Genomic DNA, 11,629 nt, shown 5'->3' on the forward strand with positions numbered 1-11,629 from the left:
TCGGCCCAGCGAAGGATCAGAGCAATGGTCCTCCAATCAGGTGCCCCAGGAAGCGGACCAACTGGAACTGGAATACGCGCTGGTCGTGGAAGCAGCCAAGAAAGTGGTGCTCGTAGTCGGCGAGATGGAAGCGCGACATCTCAACAAGGAAGCTCGGCATCTCAGCAACAGCAACAGCCTACGCAACAACAGCAGTCTCAACAACAATCGCAGACATCCTCGCCACAAAGTTCTTCACCATCAAATCAACAACAACAGCCACAACAAAATCAGTAACGTTGATAAAGTTCCACTAGATGGCCAACCAACGTCATATTTAATTTCACTTCAATCGGCCTCGTTGGTTTTATGATTTTCGTAAATTCACGTAAACAATTGATTGAAAGCAATGATGAAATGCCAATTTTACGATAATTAATTAATTATCATGCCATGAGTTTGATTAATTTTCGAATTCTTATTAAAAATTAATCGTGTTTTTATCAAACTCACGTGCTAAATGTTTTTTTTTTTTTATTGTTTTTCTTTTTTATTATTAGTTTTTTTTTTTTTATTTTTATTGATCCAAGATGATCATAATGTGTAAATGTTTTACATAATATGGCTCTGGTAGTCATTATTCGTAGATAAAATTATCGTAACTTTGGAATTGTATCAATGCAATTATTCCGTTATTGAGTTTAATCGTGTCAATATTATTGTATAATTGATACAATAAAAGACGAAAAACAAAAAAGAAAATGATATCCACGTCGCCGATTAAGTGTGAATATGGTGGAAAACACACACAACCTTATTACCTCATTCATTACGATTAAAGATTTAATAAGATAGAACAGAGTGAAATGAGAAATGATAAACCAACTAATCTAAAGTCTACCTAATATTAAAGTTATAATAATAATATACAAAGAAGTTAATTAACGATTACACAATTATGTTATACCTGTTACTACTAATATTTGCTACCGCTATTATTATTATTAATTATTATTATATTATTAATATTATTACTATTATTATTATTATTATTATTATTATTATCATGATTATTATTATTACCAGTACCATTTTTTTCTGGTAGTCCAGATGAAATGGCTTGTTTTACAGTTGTTTATTTCTTTTTATACATGAAAATTAAATGCTGCAGTTTTATAATCATCCAAATTCAATTGAAGTTTGCACAAACTAGATAGTTATAATAAGCAAAGCATATAGAATTACACAGTTAAGTTGTATAATTGAAAAAAAGACAACATTTAAATATTGAAAACGAGCTGAGGAGCTTTTAGGCAACGCCCAATTTGCACCGTAATACCAAAGAAACTTTTATGATTTTTTTTGTATTATTAGTGAAGTAAAAATACGTGTTGCTAGTATGTTACACGTAGTGGGCTCAAATATTTAAATAATCGCCTCAAGTTCCATAATAAGAGCCGCTCGGCTACTCTATCAATTTATCTATTGAATAAATTGTTGTTCAATGTGGCTGTTAAATTTGATAGAGAAACATCAGTAATATTTAACGGTCTCAGTTTATAAAAGTTTAAGTACAGCAAGTGATCAATCGATTAATAATAATTAATAATAAAATGATAAAAATAAAAAAAAAAAAATACTATAAATAATTGCAAAGAGACACAAAACTTTTTCAGGGATTTTTACTTTACCATGAGTGTAGTATTGTGTGAGTGTGCGTATGTTGACTGATTGATGAATATTAATTAATAAGTTATTGATTAATACGTAAATTTTTGATGAAAAAAAAAAAAAATAAAGGGGAATAATGATGAAAAAGTAGGACATGAGGGTGTAGTACCCCTATGAATTATAATTAAAAAAAGGAAAAAAAAAAATAAATCAAAGAGAAAAGTAAAAACCGTCGTGGGCTATAGGGTCCTCACTGTCTTATTATTTTTGCAGTATTTCTAATATCGAAACAAATACACAATTGCTTCAATGTTATAGATATAGCAGTCTAAACAATTAACCTAAGAAGGAAAATTACAATCTAATTCTACATGATTGTAATAATATTAATTAATCACCTGAGATTCTAACTCAGAATTGTGGTTTGAAAAAAAAAAACAAATAAGCATATAAAACCTCAAAAATTACTTACTATCGGACTGACAATTCTACATCGTCGTGTTTGAAAGTATTTCCAAAAAAAATTCAATCATTTTTTGGAAGATAATTATTATTATATTTATATTATAAATTATTCGGTACTTTCATTCATACGATAATTTCTTTACTTATCTACAAATAAATATCTAATTAAAGCCCGTTAAAATAAGATGACAATGTTTATGTATATCTCGTTACCTAATTCGAGAAAAAAATCTCGCGATATGACAGCAATTATTAATAATTATTTATTGTCATATTTGTCAATAAAAATTTTTTAATTGCTGTCTCATTATAAATTCTCTATATTTAGTAGGCATTGTAGTACAAAAAAAAATGATGGGTTTAAAAATTAAAGTAAGAAGCTGTGTTTGCGTATCATCGATCAAATTTGGAAAGTATGTAGGTTTTATTAAATTTATCAAATTCAGGGATTATTATAAAAAACAAAAAAATAACGAAAATCTTTTAATTCTAAATTGAATAGTTGGAATTAATTATTTTCAGTTGAAGATTTTTTTTTAATAATCCTTCGAATAATGATAAGTAGATTTGAGCGGATGATAGAGAACGAAGTTAAAGAAAATTTTTTATTTTATTTTATTATTATTATTTTTTTTTGTTCCAAATAAAGGTCGTAGGTGAGAGCGTAAATTTAAGGGAATAAGAGAAAATTAATTGAGAAAGTTAAAGAAGAAAAAATGAATAAAAATAAATAAAATAAGAGTATAAGTTTATTTTTGATACATTGTTGGAGGAGATCTTAGTACTTTCCTTTATCAATTTTTTTTTTGTTAAATGTTTTAATAACTTAGAAAATTTTAACGATATTAAGAAATTAAAAAGTTGATAATAAGTAAAGAAGAAAAAATAAAATTTTTAATATAATTAATAAAATAAACTTAAAAAAAAAGTCGAATTAAAATGTTAAAACAAGACAAGGTAATTTCGTGAGTGAGTTGATCAAAGATGAGATAAATAAAAGTAAAAGAGATAATTAATGTTAAATGTATGATATATTTAATATATTTTAAATTACGGTGGTGGTCAGGTCGCAGGGAGATCGTATCACCATATAGTACATACGTTAAATTTTAGCGTATTAAAGTTTTAATTCACAGTTTTATGTGATAATAAACAGTCTTACCATTTTTAAAACAAACACGGCCTCCCTCTGCCACTTCTAGGTTATTTATCATGCATAAATATTAATGAAAATTGATAGTAATCGTAATTTGAAACTCAAAAAAAGAAGGTGCCAATAAGTAATAGGACGTATAAAAAATAAAGAGTACAAATAATTAATCAATAAATCAAATCGTGAAAATTAAAAGGCACTTGTCATTTCCATTATCAGTTAAAAATTAAAATCTTGAATCGTCATAATAATCAAATTTACTTCTACTAAATGTTAGCAATTTTAAACAATTAGAAAAATTAAAATGATATCACTCTTTTACATTTTTTATCATACAATATCAAAACTGTGATTTAATAACACTCACGTTTCAACAAGCTCCGGTCTTGTTTCTTTTAATATTTAATTATTAAAAAAAAAAAAAAGAAAAAAAAAACGAAAAACTTTCTTCATATATCGAAATAGCTTCTGAATATTAATTAATAGACGTTTGTAATTGTAATTATTGTGTTGAATGAATTTGAACAAATCTTGATTTAAATATGCAAATAATTTTTTCGACTTCGTTGCTCGCTCATAATTCTGAAGCTCTACAATAGTGACGGAAAATAATAGTTATGATGACATATGGACCAAATAGCAATTTATTGTCACGCAAATTGTAAAAAAAAATATTTAATTTATTGTATAATTATTAAAAATCAAAAATAATTGACAAAAAAATAATAATGAATAACGAAAAAACTTTAAGTATCAACATCAAAATAAGTTTGAAAAAAAAAAAATTATTTTGGCTGTTAACATATTCACACTAACATTAACTCATGTTATTCAAAACTCCAGCTAAAAATAACGTTAGGAGTAGTGAAAAAAAAAAAAAGAAACAAAAAAGTTGTTAATTAAAAAATAATAATTAAATAGAGAAATTTGAAAATACAAAAAAAATCCACACGCGCAACTTATTGAATAATGTTGCGCGCGTGAAACTCGCTCGTATGCTCGGGGAGTAAAAAATGTACAAATCAAACAAAGTAAAAGGAAAAAAAAAAAAAAAACAGAAATTATTAATATAATAACTTAAAGATTTTAAAGTTATAAATTATTAAGTGTGGTAGAGTGTCAGAAAAAAAAATGAGTAAGGGAGAAAAAGATATGAAAATTGATAAGAATACCACGGATAAATGTACAAAATCGAATAATCGCTAAATCTTAAATGTTAGTATCTAAAGTATTTAATCGCGCAGAGATTGTAATTGTGTGTTACTCAAAAGAGATATTAACGGACACATATTCTGAAAAACGTGCTTTACACTTAATCAATCCGTTTAATGCTCATTCTATTTCTTCAGAAAGAAAAAAAAACGAACAAACAGATCTGTTGATTTTACAACGACAGTAACAACTAGCATCGTTGTTTTTTTGTTTCTTTTTTATTGTTAAAAAATAACAAATATATGAGCTCTTAATTGACAAGCACAAATCTGAAAGGACAAACTGAATAGACAAATGATGCGTAACGGCTACGCAAATCACAATAAAAACTGAGAAAATGACAACTCACGAGTTTTACAAAAACATAAAAAAAAAACACTGCACATCGATGTAATAATTAGTCGAGTTGACAATTTTCCCGCGTATAACTCTACATTATTTCAACTTCGTATATTATCTTAACATGCATTTAATCACTTAAAAATAAACCTATAAATAAGCGTTAATGAAGAAAAATCAACCACCTTCCAATATTAAATAATTAAAAATAAAAAGCATTCGCTACATATGCATATATGTATACAAAAAAAAATATGGAAGTATGTACGTAAGAAATTGATCACCTAGAATATTTTACGTAACATTTTCAGCATTTATACCTGTTTTATAATGGTAAAATGAAAATATTAATGATCCAACCGTAATAGCTATTAATTTATTAATTATATTAAATAGTGATAGTGATAATAGGCATTAAAAACAAATTTTAATAGTAATTATTATATAAAAAAAAAAGAAAAAAGCAAAAAAAAAAATAATATTTTCGCGTTTATGACCAATTATTAAATTTACATCATTATTGTTGTTGTTTATAAAAGGCAAAATGAAATAATAAAAGTAACGCATAAAGTTTTAGACTGCACGAAGATTAAGAAGACAGTTATCTTGACTGAGAGAATATTTTGGGCTTTAGTATTACCAATAGGTTGTAAAGAATAAATAATAAAACTAAAAACATTAATATCAAAAATAGCTTGACAAAAGAGAGAAATGGTATACGGTGAAGAAAACGTGGGCCTTATTGTAAACAGGTGGGCATTGTTATGTAAATGATTTCAAGTGATAAATACTACTAAGATAATAGATATATCAGTTATTGCGTATATATCAAATAAGGTGAACTTACTAAGTAATTGAATAAAGAAATAGAAGAAACTTGCATAAATATTAATTAAGTAATATTTTACTGGAATTGTAATATATTCTTATTACTATTATTTTATTATTATTATGATTATTATCCATATAATAATAATAGTTATTATTAATATTAATATTATTTTATTGTTGCCAATGATGGGCATTATGAGAAAAGCGTGCGGGTATAACAATAATAATAACAATTTATTTACACAAAGATATATTCTTCATAAAATACAAACTCTAACTCAATCTATAAGTAAAAAAAAATATTTATATACATATATAGTTAATGTAACATACAATTCATAATTTATATAACTTATGCACATAAAGCTATAAAATTATATAAATGACGTCACGCGTGCGCTTTCTTCAATTCTCTCTAAAATAAGATAGATAATTCTGATTTAGATGATTGAATACAAACTTAATACTAAAACCCAAAATACTTTAGCTATTGATGATTCAAGTCAGATAAAAAATAAGAGCTTATTCAATAACAAGTTGTGTGGTTATGATATTTATAATCAAATGCAAGTCTCGTTTAATTTTATAAACCCGACTATTTAACTTTTGCCGTAAAAAAATATTTAAACTTAATAATTATATACTGTAACGCGTCCACTACCTCGTCAATTCTAACACTATTTTATACATTACATTTATTTTATTTCAAACAATTTTAATTGTGGACCATTATTTAATTAATAATTATATGACTTATAATTGTTGTTGCAGAATTTTTTTGTATTAAAAAAGAAAAAAAAATGAAAAAACTCCAAACACAAGTTTGTTACTTTAATTAAATGAATTACATGTTTTCGTACATACTGAAGAAAACTTTGTTCCACAAACTATTCAATATCATGTTTATAATTATAATAGATTTCAATTTGTTGATCATTCTTATTTATTGCGTTTTAATACTTATTAACTGTATATGAACACTCGTGTTCTGTTTATTAATTGTTCTCATTATTACTTATACTTTGTTTTTTTTTCTTCACTATTATATTATCAGTTCTGCTTAAAAATAAGTCGATTAAATGTTGATTCCGTGATTATAATTTTTCAATGTTATGCAGAAAATAAAGCCATTTATCGTTATAATAGTAATTAATGAAAATAAAATTAATTGCCATTATTAAATATTAATTTTTCACTTGTTAAATAAAAAAAAAAAAAAAGTATAAAACTTTAGTACTTTATAGAAGATTGATGAAAAAGGACAAAATGAGGTTAATTAAGTATTTATTAACTATTTTACATGTATAACGTATGAGGTCTTTTATGAATAAAGCTAAAACAAAATACGTGGGAAATTGAAAATTTGTATAGGAAGCTCGACTTTTCATTATACGGTACGAAACAATAACAATAATTTATTTGAAACCAAGCATATAAACAAAAATTAAACTGTCGATGAATAATAATCATTATTATTAAATTATGAAATTCATTTTTACTTGAAATTACAATGCAATGCGGACAAAATCTTATACAGCGTTCCGGTAGCTGTTTTATGAATAATAATGATGTTTATCATATACCGAAAGTTGCATGCATATACAAACTGAACAAAAAAGATAATTGAAGGTACAATTAAAAAAAAAAAATAAAATACCTGGCACATTGCTGCTAATCATGCGAAAACATTAAGCGTTCATTATTGATACGTATTAATACTTGTAGTTTTCTTTTTTTATTAGAGAAGTTAGGCATTGTTGATGGAGATGACCTCCTCACTTGCATTCACTTCACAATTACTATGGTTTTTTTGAATTAATACTTTATATGGGATCACCCCGACTTCGGAAAAAATGTAGCTTACGTGAATATATCAATTACATTGATTACTTTTGATTTGAAATGAATTGAATAAAAAATAACGAGAAAAGAAATATTTTACCGGAGTCAAGCGGTCCAAAAATTACGATAATATGTTCAACAATTAACTCTAATTAATGCTACTGTACTATATTAAAAACACTACCCTAATCGCTACATCTATCGATTATTACCACAATATTATTTTTTTGTAATTTCTGAGTAAGAGAAAAAATTGAAAAAAAAATTAAAAACGAAAAAAAAAAACAAAAAAATGTTTATAAAAAAAAATTATTTAATTATTAATTTAATTAGGGGCAGTACAAAGCGTGATGATTTACAGGGAGAAATTAAAATATATACGTAAATTAAGAAAACGATTATTTGTGGTAAGAAAGGGTATTACGGAGTGTTTTTTATTATTTTTTTTTTTTTTTATGTAAAACAAATTGTATATTGCACAAAAATTTTTTTTCGTTAATTTATATTAATTATTATATAATATTTTCATTACTCAAGTTATTAACGAATTGGCGTATTGAAATTTTCTTTAAAAATTTTATTAATAAAAATGAAAAAACTTACGGCATTTTTAGAAAATTACACTTAAGTCTAAAGATTATATACGTACGGCTAATCATTAAGTACACAAAAAAAAACATAGAAATTAAATTTTAAAATACATAGCCAGTAAGAATACATACAGTAGCAGATAGCTTCCCTCCAGATGTCAAAATTATGAAATCTCTTTTTTTTTAACTTTATTGATATTTATTAATAAAAATATATAAAAAAAAGAGAGAAAATTTTGTAATTAATAAATGTTTAAAAAATTGGTTATTATAAAAAAAAAACGTTAATTAAAGTCAAATTTGAAAGAAAAATGAAAAAATTCTAGGTTTTTCTTCTGGAGTGACAGCGTCTGCTACTCGTAGTCATGAAAAAAAATGGTTTTCATAGAATACGCGAACGTGAGGAATTGCCCTTTACCTTATGAAAATAAAAAACAAATTAAAAGAGTGAATCTAATAAATTTTTATGTATGTGTGTGTGTGCAACGAAAAAAAAATCTACAGAGTTAAGCACTTATAACTAACTATATGAAAGTCAGTTGTACAGTTTGAAAATAATCATCAATTTTCTATGTAATTTCAATACAAGTTGTCAAACAAATCAATCAAGTTTAAACTTATGCTTATATTTAAATGAATCGATTATTTATACTGTAAAAATGTAATAATTAATTAACGATAGCAGCCTACAATATTTCTTCCTTACGTTGATAATTGTGTTATCTTTAATAATCAATACGTCGCAATGCTATTAAACTCAAGAGTGCAATAGTTTTTTCAATAGTAACAGATTAAAATAAAAAAAAACGCATTTTATACCTTAATTTTATAAAGAATGAATTTATAAGGTCTGAAATGCGCTTACAATAAACTACCTCGCAAATTTCATAACTACAACTTATAATAACTTTATACCATACGTCATTAATTACACACATATACATCGTACACTTATGTACACAAAGAAGAAAATATATTCTGATTTTCGTATACAATGTTTTATTCTCTTATTATTTACTTATTTTTTTTTTTTTATTGCTAACACTAACAATTATTTTTTTTATAGATTTTTAACACACAACGATAAACATAGTAATTGTCGTTACAATGCAATAGAGTCCAAAATCTCCTTGTATACAAACATAATATTTTTACATTTATATAATATATAAACTTTCATTAAACATCATCAATAATAAATACTTACAGCAATAGTACTTTATACATAAGTTACTGTTATAAATATAAAAAAAAAATGCTGCCGGTTTAACATATGTTTTTTTAAGTATTTTTATACTACAATTTAATAAATAATCATTGTAATAAGAATAAATGAATTGTTTTAAATGTCTAGAAAAAAATTAACGATCAAAGACAACAATTAATTTTTTATTTAGCATGAAATTGTATTAGCTGAAAAAATAAATTCACTGGTCATGTCTTATGAAGATAGACTGATAAAATATATAATAATAATTATACTATAAAGTATATTGTTATTTTCGCTTTGTTGCCAAACTTATTTCATCTCCGGTGATTTTTTTATTACATTGTCATTATATATCAATAAACTAATGTATAAACTTATGTATGGATATATCTGCAATATAGTTGATCTAGAGTTTGATTATTGTCACTGCCAGATGATAAAAAAAACCGTCCCAATAAATAAATTTAGCAGTTTCACTTATTGATATTGTCATATAATTTATTTACTTGAACGAAAAAAAAATGAAAATTACTTGTAGGAGATGAATTGATTAACGTTTTAGGTAACAAAGCAAGCAAATAGAGAGTAACATGTTGTATCTTGTTACGAATCGTTTGCCGCGATAATTGCGCGCATTATAAAGTTTTTTTTAAACAATAAAAACAGACTGCGATTTCTAATGGCATTAAAAATATTTGTATCTAATATATATATATATGTATACATATATATATATAATATTTACATATGAAAATATTAATATAGTTGATAAATAATTCATAATAAAATTTTTTTTGCAATGTCTTTCGCAGAACGTTGTGTGACAATTTGTTATAACGCCGATTATAAATCTGTTAATTTTTTGCTATTGAGCATATAACGTTGAATAGAATAAGTAAATAAGAATTGTCGAGTTGCCGTTGTGTTTTTAATTGATTCGATTTAAAAAATAAAAATAAAAAAAAAAGAATAAAATTTAAGAGAATGAATAAAAAGAGTTGATTGATTATACTATGAGTGATTAAATAAATTACATATAAAATCGTCTATAATATTTTGTAATACCCTTGCGTTAAAACAATCGTGGAACAAAAGTACATTTGGCATATTTAAAAATTATCAAAATTATTGAGAATAATTAATAATGTTTTTGGAAATAATATTTCATTGTTGAGATATTGAAAAAATAATAATATTAATAATAATAAACATTGTCTGTTAACGCAAGAGTAATTAGTGTTTGTTAAATAACAATTTAACAATAAGTATTATTAAAGACAAAACACTAAATTTTAAACAATTCCTCACTGAAGCGATTGATAACGCGATAATATTAATATTTTATTGAAAAATTATCAATGGTATAATTCTGATAAAATTTTACTCAATATAAATGCGTTAAATTATTAAGGTAATGCGTGTCGCCAAGGGCCAATTATAATTATTTTAAAAATTCAAAAAATAATACGAATAATCACAATAAAAAAAACAAATAATATTTCTGTCTGTTTACTTAAAAATAAGATAAATAGTAGAAAAATTTTTTTAATAGTATAATAACTCACTGAATATTATAATATGGCAAGAAATTCCCGGCGATATGGAAAAAAACATTTTTAGTAACCAAATAACCGATCTATGGTATAATTAATCATAAGATTGATAATTATCGAGTAAAACAAAATTTTTCTCGCGGCTATATTGATTAAGTGAAAATTAAGGAACAATTTATTGTAATTGTCTTCAAAATACAATGAAAATACTGTTTTTTTAAACTTTATATCCAGTAGCAATGCAATAGTTGATTTTTTTTCTTATCCATTCTGATTGTTACATATTAATGAAACTTAAATTTTTTGTAATTATTTATAAACAATTAATATTATTTTCAAGATATAAAAATGTAAACCAACTCCGTTAACTTTAACTGTTATGTTTTTTTTTTCTTTCAATAATATTAGTTTGTTATCCGAAAAGGAAAAATAATAGATCGATTAACGAGATGAACAAATATTTGTCGTACAAAACATATATAAAATAAAATATAAAAATTGTAAAAGCGCACCATAAAAAAATATTGTAATAATAACAAAAAATAGCTTTCCGGATTACAGATATTTGTATTACATTCGTAACGTATTATTTAAAAAGGAAATAATTAATTTATACTGAATTTATGGGTAACATTCAATTTTATAGGATTGTGTGTAATTGTATATATATGAATACAATGCAGTCCATGAGTTAAGATACATTCTCTTTTTTCTACTATGAAGAAAAATAAATTATTCTAGTTAATAAAAAAAGGATGCGTATTATTTATTTACGTCAATAATT

General features: G+C 24.5%; 1 protein-coding gene across 3 annotated transcripts in view; it reads left to right on the forward strand.

Moving 5' to 3' along the window:
• LOC123260954 (insulin-like growth factor 2 mRNA-binding protein 2) overlaps positions 1-4,990 on the forward strand; it is a 158,912-nt gene extending 153,922 nt beyond the window's left edge. For all 3 annotated transcript variants that reach the window (XM_044722362.1, XM_044722361.1, XM_044722363.1), the window contains one exon: positions 1-4,990. In XM_044722362.1, coding sequence (XP_044578297.1) covers positions 1-276 — 276 coding nt within the window. In that variant the 3' untranslated portion in view covers positions 277-4,990.
• The last annotated feature ends 6,639 nt before the right edge of the window (positions 4,991-11,629 follow it).

Source organism: Cotesia glomerata, linkage group LG3, assembly GCF_020080835.1.
Source record: "Cotesia glomerata isolate CgM1 linkage group LG3, MPM_Cglom_v2.3, whole genome shotgun sequence".
NCBI lineage: Eukaryota > Metazoa > Arthropoda > Insecta > Hymenoptera > Braconidae > Cotesia > Cotesia glomerata.